Source organism: Sorex araneus, chromosome 3 (assembly GCF_027595985.1).
Source record: "Sorex araneus isolate mSorAra2 chromosome 3, mSorAra2.pri, whole genome shotgun sequence".
NCBI lineage: Eukaryota > Metazoa > Chordata > Mammalia > Eulipotyphla > Soricidae > Sorex > Sorex araneus.
In genome coordinates this window covers 35,736,545-35,758,797 of record NC_073304.1, presented here as the reverse complement: position 1 = coordinate 35,758,797, position 22,253 = coordinate 35,736,545, and the positions used below count along the sequence as shown (strand labels likewise).

The window sequence follows — 22,253 nt, the reverse complement described above, 5'->3', positions numbered from 1 at the left end:
CCTCATCTCAGGTGATGACGTGAGTCTGACATCTCAGCAGTGAGAGGCTTTGAGGCAATGGAGAAACACCCACAAAATTCCCAGTGAACAGTAGCTTCCCACCCACCAGCCACCCTTCTCCTTGACACCTTGACACCCCACCAAATTCATCCAGATGTTCCAGACACAAGTTTGCCCTTCCTCGTCTCTTCCCAGGAAGGTCTTTAGCAAAAGGGAATAAGCCAAGAAAATGGGGAGACATGGCTTTCAGGAAAGTTGTCCTGACCTGAGCAGTGATGTAGAGGAATCTTGACCAGTACAAGAGCTACAGAGCCCATGTGAAATGGGGAGCCCTTGAGAAAGATTCACAGAACTAAAACAAGACTTGGGTATCCTGTATCAAAGGGTAATCATGCAGAACAACAGCTCCTGCCTTGTCAGAGAAAGTCAGGGTTGTAGAGTGAGGTGGAAGCAGACGGGGATCCCCTTAGCAGCTATAAGGAAGGTGAGAAGAGAGACTGCGGCTTCTCGCTAGGGGACAGACTGTTCTTCAAGATAGAGTACACGAGACTGGAAATGTCATCCTGGCCTTGAGCTGTGTTCATGTAGCCAGAATGTAAATGTCACACATGGCTTTGAAGTTCAAAGATGGCCTCTGAAAAGTTAGCTGTGGGAAAGGCTGTCACCATTACAGCATTCACTGTGCAGGAGGGGAGCAGAGTAGTGTCAGAGGGCAGAGGTGTGGTATGGATGGCAGGAGGAGACTTGCAGTACTCCAAAGATACTACTTGCTTCCTGTCTTTCTCCTTCCAGATCCTCCCTCTTCGAGAATCTGCTCTGCCAGTTTGGCCAGTGTGTCTGCTGCCAGACCATGTGGGGAAGTCCAAGAAGATGGCCCCATCCAAAGATCTAAGATCAGTAGTGGGAGTTTCCCCAGATACCTTCCCTCAGTCTTCATTCTCATCATCATGTAATAATTTATCTCATCAGCCTGTATAAATTAACATAAATCATTCACATGTCTCTTTACCGAAGTTGCACAGAATAAAGAAAATAATTTTGCTATCTCAGTGGTTAATTACGAACTGTTGTGTGAACAGGCTGAGCTGCAGCATTGCTGCTGTCTCTTCTGAGCCCACTTGCCAGGCAGACCCCCTGGACCGAGGAAGCAAGTCACAGTTGGTACTTTGTCGTGCTGTTGGGTGTAAAGGGGCATGTGGGGCCGCATGCCTGTCTGGAGACAGTCAGGCGGTGGGGAGGAGGGAGGAGAGGAGGACTTGCCCTTTTTAGCATATGCTTTCCTGTTCTGTTCACTTTGGTTTAGGGGCCTTACCCAGCAGTGCCCAGAGGACTATATGGTATGCCCGGGATTAAACTCAGGGTGGCTGTGTGCAATGCTAGCACCCTCCCTGCTATACTGTCTCTCAGGTTCTGCATATGCCTTTTTTTTCTTTATTTAGTTTTTATCTTTTATTCTGACAGTATTGCTCTTTGGGATTCTCTCATTTCTGTATTAGCATCTTTTGCTTTTTAGATTTTTTGGGGAAGATGGATGGTCCTAGAGCTCTGTCTGACCCTGATAGCTCATCAGATACCTACTGAGCTGTTCACATGTGTCCTGCCTGGCTCAGTGGCCACCTGCAGAATGTTTTTTCCCCTGAAATATTTCCTTTTTCATATTCTCTTCCCTACTCCTTCCCCCTTTCCATTTTTCCCCTCCTTTTTTCTTTCTCTTTTTCGAGTGGGGGCCAAACCCCAGAAATACTCAGGGGTTACTTTTGGCTCTGCACTCAGGAATTATTCCTGGTGAGCTCAGGGAACCATATGGAATGCTGGGGATCAAACCTGAGTCGGCTTTGCATGTAAGGCAACTCCCACCACTGTACTCTCTCTCCTGCCCTCTTTTTGTTTTAGGATCACACTGGCAAGGTTCCGGGGTGGCTCCCACCCAGATGTGCATTGGGAACCAAATGATTCCAGGGTTGTACCCCGAGCTCCTGCATGCAAAGCATATGTTCAATCCTGGCTCTCTCCCTAGCTCTTGTTCTTTATTTTCTATATCTGTTTTTCTCATCTCCCAGTTTTCCCTCTCTCTCTCTTGTCTTCCTACTTTGAATCCTTCCAGATGTTGCATCGACCTATTGACACCCCATGGTCTCAGTGTTACACATACCTGGCATTGATGGCAGGATTTTCCTATTGTTCTTAGTTGTATCATTTATTTATTTGTTTGTTTGTTTGTTTATTATTTTTTTTATTTTTTTGCTTTTTGGGTCACACCTGGCTCTGCACTCAGGACTCACCCCTGGCAGTGCTCAGAGGATCATATGGGATGCTGGGAATCGAACCCGGTCGGCCGCATGCAAGGCTAACGCCCTACCCGCTGTACTATTGCTCCAGCCCCTGTATCATTTTTTTAATCCCCTCAGTTTACATCACTATTGAAATACAGTTTTATAGTTCAAGGAAATAATGGCAACTTTTTGCAGGGTGCGGGGAGGGTGGCAAAGGGATCATGCATACAGCATCCCTGCAATCCTCCCAGGCTTTGTGTGGTTGTGGCACATTGTAATACTTTCAGTTCCTGTCCCGGAGTAGCAATCAGGCCGTAGCTGCACATAGTTGATTGTTACTGATGTTTTCCAAAATGTCTGTAAAACCCCAGCTAGAGTAGCACTTGCTTGCTATTCAGTTCATAACAAGAAAGCAGCCTACTGTCCAACATGGTGACTTCAACTTAAAGAATTTAGACTTCCCTGTATCTCCCAAAGCCATGTGGGTTTAATGATGAGAATAATGGACACAGTGGGAAAAGATCAGAGAGTTATCATGCCAAAGATTATAACAACTAATATGACAACTATTCAAATTGTTTTTTCACCAGGTATTGCTTGAAATAAGTAAATAATCCACTGACGCAAGTACTTTCCAAAGTAGAAGAAAATGTGCCTTCAGTAAATACTCCAGTGGAATAAGTTGATTTTTCATTATGATAATGTTTTTTGTAGTTTTTAGTTTGAGATCCATCTTGTTTATTTTTTGTTTTTGAGTGATGCTGAGAGGTTACTCCTGGCTATGCACTCAAATTAGTTTTGATGGTACTCAGGGGACCATATAGGATGCCAGGGATCAAATCTGGGTCTGCTGCGTGCAAGGCAAGTGCCCTACTCACTGTACTGTTGCTCCAGCCCCAGAGATCCATCTTATTTCTTATAGCTATGTCGTATGTAAAGGGTTGTCTGTCAATGGACAGTTGCCAATTTTTTATGTTTGATCACTAAGGTTGTAGTACTGTCGCACTGTCATCCTGTTGTTCATCAGTTTGGTCGAGCGGGCACCAATAACGTCTCCATTGTGAGACTTGTAACTGTTTTTGGCATATTGAATACACCACGGGTAGCTTTCCAGGCTCTGCCATGCAAGTGGGATACTCTCAATAGCTTGCCAGGCTCTCCGAGAGGGATGGAAAAATCAAACCTATCACAGAAAGGCACTCTGCAAAATGGACTCAGGTCATCTCATTCCAGAGCCTGTTTGCCTCTCCGAGCGCTTTCTAGCAGGGATCTAACAAAACATGCAGAAATGGATAGTCCTTTTGTGATAGGTAGAAGAATGTCTATTTTACATCCCTTTAAAAAGGAGGAATGATAAAGCATGGAAGAAACAGACAAGAAATAAAAACGTTGGGCCAGAAAGATAGCCCAAGTAGGTAAAACACTTGGCTTGCATGCAGCTGACCTGGGTTCAGTCCCCAGCATCACAAAAGATCCTTCAAGCACTGCCAGAAATGGTTCCTAACTGCTGATCCAAGAGTAAGTTTTAAGCACACTGGGTGTAGCATTTCCAAAAATGCAAAAATAATAAGCAAATATTAACATGAGCTTTATGAAATGAATTCCTCAATCTGATCAAGAGGGATATAACAAGACATCATCATCATCCTGTTGATAATCGATTTTCTCAAGCAGTCTCAGTAACGTCTCCATTCGTACTAATCCTGAGATTTTAGAAGCCTCTCATTACTCGTCCTTCCCAATGGTGCCGCACTGGAGGCTCTTTCAGGGTCAGGGGAATGAGACCCATCATTGTTACTGGTTTTGGCAGATGAATATGCCACGGGGAGCTTACCAGGCTCTCCCATGCAGGCAGGAAACTCTCGGTAACTTGTCAGTTTCTCTGAGATGGAGAACTAGGCTATAAGATGTCACACGGCTGCAAACGGCCGCACACTTCCGGGAGCTTGGTTTTATAGTCTGGATATTGGCCATTGATGGGATTACATGGCGCTGGGGGCAGTTTCTGGGTGTGACTGCCTAGTTACTGGAAAATGGGGGATCTGTGCAGAAGAGGCCCAGTCCTGATCCAAGCAGGCTTGGAAATCTCAGCCCTGGGTCCCGCACACGCACACCTGGGTTCCTCTGCCAGTTCCTTCATGCGTGAGGCTCTTCCGAATGTGTGCAGAGGGCATATAAGGAAAAAAAGAAGATTGCCAGCTAATGGAAGGCTTGAGCTCAAGATATTTAGAAGCATTAGAGCTTGGGGTACATGTTAGTTTCTGATGCTAACGATGGGGAAGGGCTTTTACACAGGGGCCAGGAATCCTTTCTGACCACTAGCCTCCCTAGGCCCATTTCTTCCCCTTCCCTGCAATGCTAATGCCTTCCATCCCCTCATTCAATGCAAACTGCTGCTTCTCTGATCTCCTTCACAGGCTGCTGTTATGCACTGGAGATGTACAGACACATCAAAATTCAAGAGTATGTATGGACTGTCAAGTAAATCAGCTCACAGCAAAGTTACTGTGTTGTGTCTGTGTTGGCTGGTGCAGCTCAAATGTTACCAGGAAAAGATCAAACCCCTCTGGTTCACTGAATGGCATACCCGAGGGGAAGGAATGGGGAGCGCTTATTCCCAGAATAACTGATTTCTAAGAGATTATAAATCATTCTCCATGGCTACAGGGTCAGGCCACTGAAACCTGATACGAGCATGGGAGTTGCAGAGCAGAAGAGTTCAGATATAAATGTGCAAGCTACCTTGTTGACAGGCTGTATCTGGTGATATTAACAAGCTAGCTGTGGGTAGAATAATTTCTCATAAGATTGAAGAGATATTTATAGGCTTCCATTATATAATAAAAAAGCTACTAACAGCAATGATACGGATAATAGTTGAAACTGTCACTCAGGGATGACAGACATGCCTGAGGAACTGGATGGATACATTTTTAAAAAAGAATACTCATTATATGCTCTAGTCATAACCTAAAGAAAACTACTGAGCAATATTTCATCTATAGTAGAATACTGACAGTGTATGTTGGGATGTGTAATTTAAAAATCTGTCCTTCAAATATAAATCAATTCACTTTAACTCTGTCCTTTACTGTTAAAGTGAACAGTGAAATGGCTTTTTTGACTTCTATTTTTTTTTTCAAGAAAGTTTTTATTGAAACTTAGGAAACTGAGAGGTGGATATATGTTGAGAACACAGGTTTCTCCTGAGTGGAAATAGGCAAGCAAAGAAACATTGAGACAAGCAAGCGAGATTTATGTTCAAAGGAGGTTTGAAGAGCAAGTTATTTTTTTCTTTAGAAGACCTTGTGGAATAAGATCTGTAAGTCATTAGTATCCTTTATTGTTTTAACCTATCCTTTGATTCATTTCCAACTACTTCCTAGTCAGGCAGCTATTATTCCTTATCTTCATCTAGATAAGGTTCTTTTAATATTTGCCTGGAATTGTTGAAAACTTCCAGATTGGTTAGATTTGGGAAAACCTGGATCTCAATGAGGAATAACATTATAAGTAGGTTATAAGTGGTATAGATTTCCTTTGGCTTGGTTAAAGTTCAAAATGGCAGTAAATAGCAGCTCAGACTAAATAAACAAGTTGAATTGTTTATTATTTAACCAGAGCGTCTGGGATTTTCCTGAGTCACTTTTTTATTTTTTATGGGGGATGCGTCATAGACCCAGCTGTGCTCAGGGCTCACTATCTCCCACCCTTTGTTTGGTTTGCATTAAACCAATTTCCATCAGTTTCTGGGCCACACCCAATGGTATGTGGGAGCTACTCCCAGCTCAGTGTTCAGGGGTCATTCTCGGTGTTTTGGGGGACCATGTGGTATCAGGAATCAAATTCTGACTTTACACATGGAAAGCATGGTGCATGTGTTCAGTTGTCACCCAACCTTTTTTTCTAACTTTTATCTATAAATTTAAGATCTTGACAACTTAGATTCAATTTTGCTATTGTGTCCTAGTAGTTCTTAATAAGTCTCAGTGAAAGCTATAGACTCATACAACATGGGATTTAGAATCCTAGAAAAAAACATTTGAAAATGGATAGCAGATTTACCCTTATACAGATTCTTATTGGACTGAAGAAACACAGCTGCTTTGCATTAGTTGTTCCCTCCGCCGTATTAGATTCTGCCTCTGCACCATGTTCCTGGAGTGTCTCCTCTCCACGGGGGAAGCTGGGATTGTGCTTACTTCAGAACCAGCTGGGACTCCTGCAAACGCGCTTGTACGTGATGTTAAACCCAAAGCAAGTCACCCTCAACTCACAGCAACATCATTCAGTGGACATTTTTCTTTCTCATTTTTTAATTTTGTTGGGGTCACACCTGGCAGGTGCTGGGTATTGAACCAGAGTGGGTAGTATGCAAGGGTAGCAACTGGCAACGCCTTTCATTGGATGTAAGTGTTCCTTATGGGTACAAATAAATGAGTGGGGTGCTTTTCTGTGCCTCTAACAAATTCAAATAAAGACTCAGGAAATGCTTGAAAATATACGACCCCGGCAGGAGGGTAGCTGTTGGCTGTGCTCTTTGTTGGGATTCCTACTGAGAATGTGAGGAAAGCTATGGGCTGTCCTCCACCCCCATTTAACTGAGAAAGACGAGGTTAAGCAAGAACTGCGCATACCCAGGAGAGGAACGAGGGACTTGCAGGCTACCTCAGTTTACCTTTGGATTGTAAGGTATAAAAGGCCGTGTCTTTCTGACCTGTCCGCATCGGTGCGTCTGCATGAACACGGTGTCCCTATGGATCAGAGCCCTGCACACTGGTGACATCACTTCCACCTGCCCCGTGGACTTGGGGAATCAGGGTCTGGGTCTTGGGTTTTTGAGCCTGTTTCAGAATTACCAGGATAACCTCATGACACTCAGAACCGCTCCTGCGTCATCTCCCCCCACCCCGCATCTCAATTTATCGATGAGAGCTCCGAGAGATCTTATTCTCTCCCGTTTTTAATGCTACTTGTTAAATATGATAGCTGCGATGTCTTAGATATTCGAGGTCGGATGGCGGATGGGGGTACCTCTCACTGAAGCCCGGATCTTGTCGCTCTGCGGCAGTCCCCTCCCCACCTTCCGGTAGCCCTCCCGGTGGTCCCCCTGCCCGCACCAGGATGCGATGGCGCCGCGGGGACATTGCGGCCCGGGCAAGGAGCGCGAAGGCGGGTTCCCACGCTAGCAGGTGGCAGCCCCGCCCTCCAGCTTCGGCCCCGCCCCCTGCCCACCTTCTCGGCGCGCAATTGGTGCCGAGGGCTGTCGGTCTCGGCGCTCTGGGGAGGGGGCGCCTCCGGTCTGCAGTAGCTCTGCAGAGGACTTGAACGGCTTGCGTCTGTGACTGCGTGTGTGCGGGGTCCCTCGAGCGCCCACCACGACCTCAGCAGCAGAGTCGACCCGAGACCCGGGCACCCTTGGTAAGTGCAGGAGAGTGGGGAGGAGGAGGAGGAGGTCGCAGGTAAAGGAGGGTCCCCGGCTAGTGTCAGATCCGCTGACCGTTCCCGTGGCATAGTGGGCGGGAGGCGCCGCTGGACCCCGGGTGACCGCCCACTCCTGAGATGGCCTGGAGGGTGATACGGGGAAGATCATTTGTGCGCAGGGATCTCCAGCTAGCGCGACCCTCGAGAGCTTTACCCACCTTCCCACCCCTTTTACCCATGTCCTAGGCAGCAAGGGTGGGTTGCGGTATTTTTTGGTTGTTTTTTTTTTTTTTTTCCTGTTCCCTTTTGGAGCGGGGAATGTGATCTTGGTTTCCCTGCAGTCATAATTTTACATGTAGCTGGAAGCTAGGTTATCTGTTCCACGCCCCCGGCACTTTCCTTTTTGGTGCTTTCTCCTGCGCTCTAGCCCCTGCCATAAGGCGCAGGAAGCAAGATGCGAGCTCCCTCCCGGAGGAAGCTTCGCCGCCACGGCTGGGCGGGAGAGGTTCGCTCTCCTCCGACCCGGGCCGCTCTCGCCTCCGCTTCTCCGCTCCGTGCGTTCTGCTACCTGCGACTCTCTAGGACCTGAACACAGGGGCTTTTATCCTGCGGCGATGGAACTCCCCTGGCAGTCTAGCGTTCTGCAAAGTTTTACTGTCTACAGACCGTTTTTTTCTCTATTTCAGTTTTTGTTGGGGTATTTATTTCTCCGTTGTGATGTATTTTAGGTGAGCTTCTGAAGCAGGTGTCTTTGGGTAATCCATGTTCCTTTAAAAAAATAATACATTACTAAGTATGATCTAATTTCTGCCTTTCTATTGTACATGCCCAATGGTTAATAAAAGCACATAAGCACCGAAACTCACAAAAAGTGAGAAGAGGCAGAAAACTATAACCATATGGAATCTTATGTTTGGAGAAGATGGAATTGAGAGGAGAGAGGAATCTGAGGTGTTCCTAGTTCAGTTGTGTCCTTGGGCTGGAATGACATTGTCTTTCTGTGAGAAGGGAGGCAGAGGCAACACCCCCTGGACGGGTATATGGACCAGGGTCATAAATTGATTCTCAAGCTTGCAGTTGCTCTGTGATTCATAGAATGAAAAACCACCCAGGTAAACCTTTGAAAGGGACAGATTTACATAAAGAATCACTTTACTTATTTAGGACACACATTAGCTGAAGCGCATAAGGTTTGTGTTCCACGAGCTCCTTGTGTCCAGGTCCATTGTCTTACCTTTCTGTGAATTACTTTGAAATGACAACTTTATATTTATATGTAACTGATCTCTCTAGTATCTGAATTGTCTATCTGGCTTTCAAGTAATTTTGAAAAAAAATATGTCAAGAGGGAGCTGGAGCGATAGCACAGCGGGTAGGGCGTTTGCCTTGCACGCGGCGGACCCGGGTTCGATTCCCAGCATCCCATATGGTCCCCTGAGCACCGCCAGGAGTAATTCCTGAGTGCGGAGCCAGGAGTATCCCCTGTGCATCGCCAGGTGTGACCCAAAAAGCAAAAAAAAAGGTCAAGAATTTCAAAAGCAGGGGCTGGAGCAATCGCACAGCAGGTAGGGCATTTGCCTTGCAAGTGGCCAACCCGGCTTCGATTCCCAGCATCCCACATGGTCCCCTGAGCACTGCTGGGAGTGATTCCTGAGTGCAAAACCAGGAGTAGCCCCTGAGCATCACCGGGTATGACCCAAAAAGAAAAAAAAAAAGAATTTCAAAAGCTCTGGGATGAGAGTGATAATACAACAGGTAAGGCATTTGCCTTGCATATGGACAACCCAGGGTTTGATCGCAGCATCTCATATGGTCCCCAAGTACCACTAGGGGTAATTTCTGAATTCAGAGCCTGGAGTAACCCCTGAGCATCACTGAGTGTGGCCCCCAAATGAACAAACAAAAATTTTAACTTGATTTTTAAATCTCCAGGGAGACAGTACAATGGGTAAAGCACTTGTCTTATATAATCCCAACCAGGTTCCATCCCAGGCACCACATGTGTTCCCTGCCAGGAGTGATATCTGGGCACAGAGCCAGGCATAACCCCTGTGCACCTCTCCACCCAAAAAAAGAACTTAGTCTAGTTGTGGCTCAATTTTAAGTTGTGGCTCAATTTTAAGTTGATGATCTACATTATAATTAAATATCGTTAAAGATTTTATGTGTGTGTGCATGTGTGTGTGTGACTTGGTTTGGGGGCCACACCTGCTCAAGCTCATGGGATACTCATGGCTCAGTACTCAAGGGTTGTTCCTGATGGTGCTCATGGGATAATGCAGCACTGGAGACTGAAAGCGGGCTTCCCACATACAATGCCTGCACTCCAGCCCACAGGCTATCTGTTACCCACTCTCTGGTACCCACTAATTTTGCATATCATCGAACAATTCATTTTTTCTGGTGAAAATCTTGATGCCTAATTTCAGAGCATAAACTTCTGGGACAGCATTCTTCAGTTGACCCCGATCTATATCCAGCTAGTTGCCAAACTCTCCTGGCTTGTGTTTCTTCATCTGCAGGTGGTGATACTGCCACCTACTTACTTTGCAATGTTGTGGGAAGCACTAGAAATGTATGTGAAAGTGACAAGCATTTCCCAAGAGCTCAATAAGTGTTGGCTCTCAGCGCTACCTCTGTCTGATCATTTGCTCATTTATGGGGGAAAAGTTTGGACATCAGCTTCTTAGAAAAAAAATGTTAAAATTAAATGAGTATATTTAAGAGCGGAGAATGATGATAATGTTAAATTTTCCGAGATTGTAGGAAAAGTAGCATTTCCTTGATAGAACATCCATTTTGAAAAAAGAAACCTCTCGAAAAGAAACCTTTGACCTTAGCAGGAGGCTTACTGCAGACCACCAGTTGCCCTCTCAAACTCAGTTTCACTGCCCAGGTTTGAGTGATCTCAAATAATAAAGTCGTTTGCAGCTTTGGAATTCCTTATCTTCTGTAATAAAAATTATACCAGCTTATCACCCATGTCCTCCAGTGTTTGTTTGCTAACTGTGATTCAGGGGTCATAAATAAATCATAAAAACAGCACATTTAAGAGAATTGATAAAACTGTCTGATTGCAGAGTAACCCAAAGTGGAGCCGTAACAAAACGAACAGAGTCAAACAGTTTCACGCTGTTTTTGTTTGTTTGTTTTAAATAAGGCAAATATAAACTCCATTTCCTAAGGAACTCTGTGCAAGGATGTAGAGCTGGCTTTCAGCACTGTTGTGAGTTGCAGGAACACAGAGTCACACCCCTTCAAAGGCCTGTGCCCTCTGCATCCACCAGGCTGTTCTTCACCACCCTCACCTCCCAAAGAGCCCATCACCCTGTTTCTCCTACTCCAACCCTGACTCCTTCAGATACCTACTGTTCTTGTCAGAATGAACAGGTTTATCCTTGATGGCTTTGTTTATATTCCACATGAGTAAAATTATATGTGTGTGTGTGGTTTGCCTGTTGTTGGGACATGCTGGTGGTTATTAGGAGCCATTGTTGGCTCAGTGTGTGTATGTTAGGGGAGTCTGGTCCTGATAGTGCTCAGGGGACCATGTGGTGTTGGGAACTGAACCCAGGTCTCCTGCATGTAAAACAGGTGCTCCTGCACGTTGAGCTCACTCTCTGGCACATGTTTCTCTATTTTTACTTCTTATTTCACTTAGTCTGATCCTCTTGTGAGAGAGCCTTATTGTCACAAATGGCAGGATTTTTATCTCTGTATGTGTGGTGCCAAGGAGCAGATCCACAACTTCACACTTGTAAAACATATGCTCTACCATTAAACCACATCACAGGCTCAGATTTTATCTTCTTTTAGGGGGTGTCGGTTTTGGGGAGATAAGCAATTGTGCTCAGGGTCTCTCTTGTCAGTGCTCAGGGTCCATGTGGTGCCTGGGATCGAAACGGAGGCTCCCACATGCAAAGTCTGCACTCCAGCTTGCTAAGCCATCTCCCCAGCTCCTGATTTCATCTCTTAAAAAACCCCATGAATACAAACCCTAATTTTTATTCTCCAGGCACTTCAATAATTACCATGGGAAATATGCCTGGTAAAATTGGACACATTCAACTGAATAGTGCGTAGATAATGGTGGCTAATGGTGATATTAAATGCCACTCTTTTCTCTCTTTACCAGGTGGATCTTTAAATAGAACAAATATTTATCAATCCAGCAAAGGGCTTGCTCAAAGAAACTGACAGAAATTACAGTAAACAGATTAGTTTTGTATATTGGAGAAACCACCTAAGACAACGCTTTAGACCAAAGGAGTGGATACATCCGGAGGAAATTTTACCTTGTAAATTTTTGCCTACATGTTCTTCATAAGAGAGAATTCTGAGAGAATTTTTCTAGAGAATGAAAGAATGTAAAGTGAAAATGGAAAGCATAGTGTCTGAAATTCAAGTGGAAAGCAAGGATGAGAAGAAAGCCACAGAAGTTAGTCCTCAGGAGGAGAGGCAGGAGGAAAAGGCCTCGAAGCTCTGCTTCAAGAGAAGAAAGAAAGCAGCCAAAGCAACAAAGCTTAAAGCCAGCCCTGAATCTGCTGATACGGTGAGGAAGCATCCCCGTAAAGCAGGAGCTTCTGACCAGTCACGGCCCACTGGGGGGGCCTGGGCCTCAATCAAACGCCTGGTGACACGCAGGAAAAGGTCCAATTCTTCAAAGCAGAAGTCCTTAGAGGCTAAAGAGCCAGAAATCAATGCTGAGGATGCCAACCTACGGAAGAAAAAAGCAAAATCCAGACTCCGGCTTCCCTGTGTAAGATTCTCAAAGCGAGGGAAAAGAAGTGAACATTCCAAAATTATAGAAGATTCAGACTGCAGCATCAAAGTCCAGGGAGAAGCTGAAAGTTTGAGCATAAAAACTCCAACTCAGTCAGAAGAGCAGGCTCCAGAGATCAAGACAGCCCCACAGGTAAAGAAAGACATCTCACAGAAAGAAGACAAAGAAAAGGGCTGGGAACCCAGTGTGAGTAAAAACCTGACTTCTGCAGAGAACGTGATTTCTGTAGAACTAGGATTAGACACAGGCCAAACTGCTATTCAGACAGGAGCTGTCGTGCTTGAAACAGCTGAAGAAAAACGAATTGTCCCACCCAAGCCTGAGAGCCCACTTGAAACGTCAGAAAGAAAACTGCCACCAGCTGTTCCTGCTGTTCCCCCTCCCATGGTTGCTGATGCTCCCCTCTCTGTGGTTCCTAATGTTCCTTCATCTGTGGTTCCTAGTGTTCCTCCTTCTGTGATTCCTGATCTTCCTCCCTCCAAGGTTCCTGACGTTTCTCCTTCTGTGACTCCTGATGTTCGTCCCTCCATGGTTCCTAGTGCTCCTCCTTCTGTGGTTCCTGATGTTCCCTCCGTGGTTCCTGAAGTTCCTCCCTCTGTGGTTCCTAGTGCTCCTCCTCCCTCTGTGGTCCCTACTGCTCCTCCTCCCTCTGTGGTCTCTAGTGCTCCTCCTCCCTCTGCGGTCTCTAGTGCTCCTCCTCCCTCTGCGGTTCCTAGTGCTCCTCCTCCCTCTGTGGTTCCTAGTGTTCCTCCTCCCTCCGTGGTTCCTAGTGCTCCTCCTCCCTCCGTGGTTCCTAGTGTTCCTCCTCCCTCTGTGGTTCCTAGTGCTCCTCCTCCCTCTGTGGTCCCTAGTGCTCCTCCTCCCTCTGTGGTCCCTAGTGCTCCTCCTCCCTCTGTGGTTCCTAGTGTTCCTCCTCCCTCTGTGGTTCCTAGTGTTCCTCCTCCCTCTGTGGTTCCTAGTGCTCCTCCTCCCTCCGTGGTTCCTAGTGCTCCTCCTCCCTCCCTGGTTTCTGATGTTCCTCCCTCTGTGGTTCCTGATGTTCCTCCCTCTGTGGTTCCTGATGTTCCTCCCCCCGTGGCTCCTGATGTTCCTCCCTCCGTGGCTCCTGATGTTCCTCCCTCCGTGGTTCCGGATGTTCCTCCCTCTTTGGTTTCTGGTGTCCCCCCTTCCGTGGTTCCTGATGTTCCCCCCTCCATGGTGCCTGATGTTCCTCCCTCTGTGGTACCTGATGTCCCCCCCTCCGTGGTGCCTGATGTTCCCCCCTCCGTGGTTTCTAGTGTTCCTCCCTCCGTGGTTCCTGATGTCCCCTCCTCCGTGGCTCCTGATGTTCCTCCCTCTGTGGTTACTAGTGTTCCTCCCTCCGTGGTTCCTGATGTCCCCCCCTCCGTGGTTCCTGATGCTCCCCCCTCCATGGTTCCTGATGTCCCCCCCTCCGTCGTTCCTGATGTTCCTACCTCTGTGGTTCCATCTGATGTTCCTCCCTTATCTGAGATCCAAGATCAGCAAATTGTAGAGGAAGCCAAAAGCAGTAGTCCAGAAAGTGAACCAAAGTGGGAAGACCAGGAAAGTACAGACAATGTAGCTAAAGATAGTCAGCCAGAAGTTTCTGAATTGAGTCAGGAATCAGATTTTAAAGAAAATGAGCTTGATGTAGAGAAAACCAAACCAGATGAAAGCAGAAGAATGGAGCCAATTGCCATTATTATTACAGACACTGAAATCAGTGAATTTGATGTTAAGAAATCTAAAAATGTCCCTAAGCAATTCTTAATTTCAACAGAAAATGAGCAAGTCGGGGTTTTTGCTAATGATGGTGATTTAGAGGGTCGAACTTCAGAGCAGTATGAAACACTCTTAATAGAAACAGCTTCTTCGCTTGTGAAGAATGCCATCCAGTTGTCTATAGAACAGCTGGTCAATGAAATGGTTTCTGATGATAATAAAATGAACAATATTCTTCAGTGACTTCATTTCCAAAATCACAGAAAAAAACTTAATGATAAATTATTTTACTTACTTGTGGCATTTCTTATTCTGTAACAAATGAGATTATTGGTGGAATTTATTCTAGACCAGAGTGCAAAAGAATTCAAGTTGATAAACCCTTCCCTACAGCTGAAATGTAGTCACTTCTGGATTGAAGGAAGTCTGTATAGATGGCAATCCAAACAACACACAGGTAGTTGCTTAAACAGTGTATACAGATTGGTATGCTTGGGAGAAGGAAGATGTATTTACTGGGCACCTCGAGTAAGTTATAAGTTCTTTAATATCTTCTGAAGTTACAAAGCCTCATTTCCTTTAGATGGTTTAGCCCTGTGTAAGGTTAACTTTGTGTTCAGTTTCCAAAAGCTTATTTTTTTTTTACAGTGAAACTTTGCTTAAGCTGGTATATAAGGTGAACTATTTTTGTGGACATGTGATTTATGATTTATTATATTTCTAAGCATTACCTCAAAAGTACTGCACTTCCCCCATTTGAGTGTGCAGAAAGTGAATATTTGAATTACACAGGAGTGGCTTTTGAGACTTGCTTAGGTCCCTTACAAGTTATTCACAAATTCCTTCAAACTGGCAGATAATTTACCAAGTGTAAAGGTGTGGAGACAGGGAGTACCTGTATAAACCTGTTTCTGTCTGTTGAAAAGCTTAAAGCAAAAACCTAACAGGGACAACAAAAAACAAAAATAATAGAATTTTCCATTCAAAAGAAGTCCAAGTACCCAATAACAAATGATCACAGATAATATAGTATTCACGCTGCAGGATCCCTTCTCAAAGGATTATATTCATCAGCCTTTCTTCAAAGAGGAAGAGTGGATTCAAAACCAGATTAGCAGTAAAAGTCTTAGGGATTTAGGATTTAGTAAAATGTGGTTCCTGACCAAGAATGAGCCATGAACCTGACTGAATAGAAAGTGAAACTTACTAAAGCAAATTATATTTTAAATGTCAGTGCTCTTTTTTTGTGTTGAAAGATACCAGTTAAAACAATTTGCATGGATATTGAAAATTAACTTCCTCATAAGTGTCTTCAGTTCTGCTTGCCCCTTACCAAAAGATGAACAATATAAAAAAAGATTATTTGAATTTTTATTCAATTATTTAAATTGATCTCATTAATTACCACCATATTTTTTTTAAAGGCAGCTGTCAATTTTTCGCTGTGTGTAATGGCCATGGTACAACAGATTTCCCTACCTCCTAGGTTGAGGCTTATATCCTAGATTCCTTGTCCACTGAGTGTTACTCTGAAGGTAGATCAAAAATTGAAGAGGTTTTACTCAAATTGTAAATTGTTTGTTAAAAAGTAATTGTACATCATTAGAGAAAAGAATGTATTGTCAGGGTCAGAAAAACACTCTAACAAGTAAGGCACTTGCCTTGCTCATAGGTGACCACGCTCAATCCCTGGTTCAAGCCCAGCCAGGAATAACCCTTCAGTAAGGAGCCAAAAATAAGCCCTGAGCACTATCAGGTGTGGCCCCAACTCCACCCCCCCAGAAGTGTGTATCAAATTACTTAAAAGATTATGAGTTCTTGCATTAGTTATGAATTGCATATATAAAGTATGTGTTCATTTTGTCCTACTGAATTTTGTTTCTTTCTGTACATTTTCACATCTCTGGCAAAAAAAAAAAAACACCTGAATTTTGAACCAATTAATGAATTAATTGAACTAATGGGTTAATTAAATAATGGATATTCTTAGCAAGATTCTTTCTGAAGTGCAAAAGTATTTCCCCAGATCTTCCTACTTTCATGCTTTATATATACCCTTGTGTGTGGGAAGAGTGGCAGAGTCAAATTAATTTATCAACATGAAAAGTAATTCTTTTAAAACACTTTACCCAAGACATTAGTTTCCTCTAATTGTACAACCTGAAAACAAAATTTTAAAGACTCAAGACATTCTTCCTCAAAAGTTCACTTTTAATCCACTGTATGTGGTGCTATAATTACTTGGACAGTACCAGCAAATATATATCATATATAAAAAAACCTTAATAAGGTTGGTGCATTTTACAATATTTGCAACAATTCTGTCTTATTTATTAACAGGATTTCTCAAGCTAATATATTTTCATTGTTAATGAAAATATATTTTTAATAATTGCTCATGAATGAACCAAAAGCATAGTATATGTTAACTATTAAAATATTATGAGAGGTACAGGTATATTTGAGGTTTCTAAAAATAGATATAAGGTAAATATGTAATTACTTTTTTATGAAAGTAACATTTAACTAGTCTAGGTTTCTATTTTTTGTCTTTATTGCAGTTTGATACGACTCTTTTTTTTTTTTTTTTTTTGCTTTTTGGGTCACACCCGGTGATGCTCAGGGCTGACTCCTGGCTCTGCACTTAGGAATCACTCTTGGTGGCGCTTGGGGGACCATATGGGATGGCCGGGAATCGAACCCAGGTTCGCCCTACCCGTTGTACTAACGCTCCAGCCCAATACGACTTTTTGGTTAGAATGTATTCATAGTTCTGTGATGAATGTGTCTGTTTGCTTTCATTAAGTGGTATTTCTTCAATTTTTATGAAATTTAACCGTAATTAAGTTTGAAAAAAAGAATCCAGGATTGATATCAATCTAATCATACCTGCTACATGACAAAATCTCATTACCATGATCTCTAAGGTGACCCAAATTGGTTTTTTTCTAGGAATAAGAAGTCATATATGTAAGTCTCTCCTGAAAGATTTTTTACTGTATTTATATTAAGGAATTATAAGTGACAGTCAACAAATATAGATCTATTTAATTTATATTCACATGATATTAAAATGGCCACTTAGAATCATTTTAGAAACACATTAATTTCATCTAAATTTGTTGTGCTTTTAATGAATTTATATTGATTAGCTGGGATTAGTTTCCCCTTAAACTCAGAATTGTGCAAATCTGATTGTTTTACTGGAGAGTTGATTTTTTTTTTCCCCAGCATATTATCTCCTTTCAGAGTTCAGTATTATTCACTCTGCTTTACAATCCACTGAATATGAAAATCCTCCTGTTTTATATGTAGCACTATTCACTTCATTTTTCAAAAGTACTTTGTAGAGTATAAAAATAGTACCTGGTAACACTTAAGTAATGGTAGCAGAAAACAAAGGAACTTTCAAGCAGAAATTATGTTCTGTGCCACCTCCTCCACCTCAAAGAATAATAAGCATGTGGCACAAACGGAGTTCAGAAAAGTTGTCTGCATAATTTTCTTTCAAGTTAATCTACCTGACAGTACAAAAATTTGTGATCATATTAATTGGTCTACTATTTAGTGGATCTTAGAAATCCTCTGATTTCTGAGTGAGGTTACTTTACCAGTTTACATGAACAGCCTTCATGCTTCAAGGCTTTCAGGAATTGGATCAGAAGGTAACACCAGTAAGTGTAGTTTCTGTATGCAATTGATAGTTAATTCATCCATAAGTTTTTTTACTGCAAGTTGCCTTACTTTTTATAATTATGTTTTTAGAGATTTATAGCAGGATTTTAAAAATAATTAAGAGTCACATTTGCTCGAAAAGATCCTTTATTCTAAACATCTCTTTTCTAATTTCATCTAATAGTAAATACATCAGTGGTTGACTTTACTGCCTACCATTTCTGCATTAAAAAAAAAAAACAAAAAAAAAAAACCAAGGCTGGATAAATAGGACAGGGATTTAGGTGCTTCCTTGTATGGGCTGACCCTGGTTCAATCGCCAGCATTGCACATGACTCCCTAGAAATGCTGGGGAACCCCCCAAAAAACTCTTTTAACATTTAGACTTCTCTAAGATGAAATTCCTGACTCTTCTTGTCTTACATTAAGTTTCTTTATATAGAATTCCAAATTTCAATCAACAGTACATTTATAGTAGTTTTGAAAAGGTTTTTTTTAAAAAAAAGAATTCTTTTTTGTTTATAAAATATAACAGGAGGAAACTACATACAACTTACATGTTCTGACTAAATTCAAGTTGATTCAACATTCGCTGCCTATGACAGGGTATAAATGCTGCTGGACAAATAGGCCTTGGCCTCCAGCGGATAAACCTTGATGACAGCAGCAAGAGACTGGGGCAGGGGTTAAGGCAAAGACCCACAGGTAATGTGACATCATGAATGCCAGAGAGGGGAGATGAGACAGAGTGATTCAGTCTGATAAAGATACAAGTATCTAAATACAGGGGCCCTTTGAAAGTGTTAGGTTTCTAAAGAGTTAAACAGTATCTCCATTCTGATTTGTGAACAGGTGCAGAAAAGAAAAAAGCCTGCATAATGTTACATATTTATAGCAGTTCTTTGTCTGTAAAAATGCTAAGTGGATGAGTTGTTATGAAAGTAAAGTTTCATTTGATATTTCTCACTAAATTAATACTATCTTACTGTGTCTCAGACGCTATTAATACTCTGTAAAAAAAAAAAGTTTCAACCGGAGTTAATATATGTATTGATGACTGATAGAAAATAAATGTTATATTGGCTCGTTTATTTACCCAAATCTTTTCAGAGAATCCTGTTATATTGTGTTCATGTTCCATAAGTCTAAAGATCACACGGATGAAGCTACTGGGTTAGCGCCTCCCAGAGTCCTCCTCTGATGATGGGCTGTCAGATGTCAGAGCTGGAAGAGCCCACTTCGGCTAAGAGCAGACACCTATAGCTGAATTCAGTTTCATCGAACTCGTTACAGCCAAAGGACCATTCTAACTTGGAACCCATCAAAAGTGCAGTTGTCCTCATAGCAGCCTCTGCATTGTTCATACATTTTATCAACCTCTGCATTGTTCATACTCTTCATGGTTTCCCAGGAAGCAATTTTGGTATGCAAATTTGGCTTGAATTCTTTAGAAGGTGCCTGCTGAAACTGTGTGTTCCTAAAGTTCTGTGATGACCGAAACACTGATTTTCATCTCTATGTTTTAAAACTATTCAAAAAATACATTTATTTTCATTCCCTCCTTCATTCCCCCCATCTCCTCATTGTTGCTATCATGGCTGTGATGAAGGATAGGACGTGCTTGGCTGTGGTGCTTGCTGGGGCTTGGCCTCCGTTAGCTGTGGGGCTTGCACACATGCTCTCTGAGGCGAGTACCTAATTTCTCACAACTAATGTTGGCGCTTGCCAGGGGCACATTTCCTGTCAGTGGTGCTCACATATTTTTAGTTTGCCATTTACAGAGCATGGGGGACTGCTCTACTCCTTTTGTGGTGCTTTCTCAAACCTGGAGGTGGTGCAGTCAAAAATTATTTTGCAGGGGCTGGAGAGATAGCACAGCGGGTAGGGCGTTTGCCTTGCACGCGGCCGACCCGGGTTCAAATCCCAGCATCCCATATGGTCCCCTGAGCACGGCCAGGGGTGATTCCTGAGTGCAGAGCCAGGAGTAACCCCTGTGCATCGCCAGGTGTGACCCAAAAAGCAAAAAAAAAAAAAAAAAAAAAAATTATTTTGCAGTGCTGGGACTGCTGGCAACAGAGCTGCCACAATTGGTGCATGCAGGACACTGGAGATGGGAACTGTGCCTATATATGTTTAAGGCAGGTGCTCTAAGTTCTCCCCCACCCCAACTAGTTCTCCTGGCCTAGTCCCCTCGTGCGGACAACCTTTTCTAAAACAGCCTCACGATAATGATTGGGTTCTATGAAAGAGTGTACTTTCCAAGTCTCAGAACTGGGATGAGAGAGCTAGGTACTAACATTGCATGCGGCCAACCTTGGCTTGAACCCTGGCACTGGACATGGGTCCCCTGAGCACTGCCCGGGGTCACTCCTGAGCACAGAGACAGGAATAGCCTGTGAGCAGTACCTGGTGTAGTCCAAATCACATAGCACTGTAGTACTGTCTGTCTTCCTGTTGTTCATCGATTTGCTTGAGCAGGCACCAGTAACGTCTCCATTGTGAGACTTGTTGTTACTGTCTTTGGCATATTGAATATGCCATGGGGAGTTTCCAGGTTTTGCCCTTCGGGCGGGATACTCTCGGTAGCTTGCTGGTCTCTCCGAGAGGGACAGAGGAATAGAACCCGGGTCGGCCACGTGCAAGGCAAACGCCCTACCTGCTGTGCTATCACTCCAGTCCCAACAAATAAAAAATGTTTATATTTAAAATAACTACTTAAGATCCTCCTTCCCTTGGTACTGACACTGCGATGACTGGGGGTCACAGTGGTGAGCTGTGATGTTCTCTAGGGGTGACACCAGGTGTCGGTGTTCACACATTTGCCTGCAATGCTCACCAACGTTTGCACTCCTTCAATTGCAGTGTGTATACATGTACTGGTTTGGGATCAAGCTTTTTATTTAGGCAAAATGTTGGTGCCAGAGTGATAAGACAGTGGGCAGAGCACTTGCCTTGCATGTAGCCAACCCAGGTTCAATCCTTGGAATCCCATATGATCCCCCGAGAACTCCCCCTAAGTGGTACTCAGGATACTCCTGGCTCCAGACCACCAGGTGATCCTTGAGGACAAAATTGGGAATAATCCCTGAGCATCACTGGGTGTGGGTCAAAAACAAACAAAAAACAAAAAATGGAAAGGCTATGGTCACTGTGCTCCCTGTGGTTTCTGTGAGCTTTCCCACATTGTCCACGAGAAAGCACACTTCTGGGCTATATCGTTTACTCAAATATTTAGTTGAGTGCTGTCAGAAACTACCTTCAGCATCAGGTTCAAGGACCTCTAGCAGAGCTTCCAGGACAGTGCTGGGTCCATGTGAGACACTAGGGATTTGAACTCGTAACCATACAGTTGTGAGGCAGGTGTTCTAAGTCACTGTGCTATTACTTTGGATCCCACATTTTTTTTCTTTTTGAGTCACACCCGGCAATACAGAGGTTACTCCTGGCTCTGCACTCAGGAATTACTCCTGGCGGTGCACGGGGGACCATATGGGATGCTGGAAATCGAACCCAGGTTGGCCGAGTGCAAGACAAATGCCCTACCCGCTGTGCTATCGCTACAGCCCCCAGGATCCCAAATTTTTATTCACATCTATTTAATGTGAAAAGAAACCACCCTTCCCTCCAGCCCACACAGCACCATTAGTTTAATATGTGAGGATTATTGTGTTTTTGGGACCACACACACGCACTTGGTCAGAGGCCACTCTCAGTGCAGTACTCAGGGGTCATTTCCATTGATGTTCAAGAGTACATTCAATCCTGGAGACTGTACCTGAACTCCCCACAGATAAAGCATGTGCACTAGCCCTTGTAGCTATTTGCCAGGTCTTAAGTTTTGTGTGAACACATCAGAATTCTGCATCTATAAACACCAGGTCATCCACCAGCAAAAGTCTTATTTCCAGCCATCACCATATACTTACTTCTCTACCTATCCCATTTAACTATCTCCCACTCTCTGTCCCCTCTGAAACAATCTGTCTCTGTATTCAAGAGGTGTTTTGTTTTCATTTAGGGGTCACAGCTAGTGGTACTCAGGATACTTTGAATCAGTACTCACGGAATTGTTCCCAGAAGAGCTTGAAGAACCATGTGGTGCCAGGGATTGAACCAGGGCAAAGAAAGAATGCAAAGTGAGCACTCTAGCCCTTTGAGCTATCTGCCTGGCCCTCCTATGTCCAAGAATTTGGATCTTCTCTTTGCTTCCTACAAGAGTTTGATTTTCATTAATTCTTTTCAGATCTATTATTTTTTTAATATTTTTTATTAAGGCACTGTGATTTATAAAGTAACAGTAGTTTAAGGCATACACTTCAATACCAATCCCACTCCAGTGTCCACTTCCCTCCCATCCCATAGCCTGAGTACTGAGC

The 22,253-nt window shown here is 43.6% G+C and overlaps 2 protein-coding genes across 3 annotated transcripts in view; both read left to right on the top strand.

The window, feature by feature from the left end:
- MTHFD1 (methylenetetrahydrofolate dehydrogenase, cyclohydrolase and formyltetrahydrofolate synthetase 1) overlaps window positions 1–1,026 on the top strand; it is a 69,497-nt gene extending 68,471 nt beyond the window's left edge. Inside the window, exon 28 of the mRNA XM_004612363.2 lies at window positions 793–1,026. The gene's annotated coding sequence lies outside the window, so the exon portion shown is untranslated. The remainder of the gene's footprint in view (window positions 1–792) is intronic.
- A 6,538-nt stretch (window positions 1,027–7,564) lies between these two features.
- Window positions 7,565–20,445, top strand: AKAP5 (A-kinase anchoring protein 5). 2 transcript variants are annotated; one of them, XR_008629084.1, is made up of 3 exons: window positions 7,565–7,694; window positions 11,833–14,730; window positions 18,988–20,445. XR_008629084.1 is itself a non-coding variant. In XM_055129808.1 (2 exons), the coding sequence occupies exon 2, from the start codon at window positions 12,055–12,057 to the stop codon at window positions 14,443–14,445; it is 2,391 nt and encodes a 796-aa protein (XP_054985783.1). In that variant the 5' UTR covers window positions 7,565–7,694; window positions 11,833–12,054; the 3' UTR covers window positions 14,446–20,445. The 2 variants fall into 2 exon arrangements, 1 of the variants encoding a protein (XP_054985783.1); XM_055129808.1 differs by having other exon boundaries at window positions 11,833–20,445.
- The last annotated feature ends 1,808 nt before the right edge of the window (window positions 20,446–22,253 follow it).

Coding starts and splice junctions, on each gene's coding strand:
- AKAP5 (XM_055129808.1), top strand. CDS start 12,055: ATGAAAGAATGTAAAGTGAAAATGGAAAGCATAGTGTCTGAAATTCAA.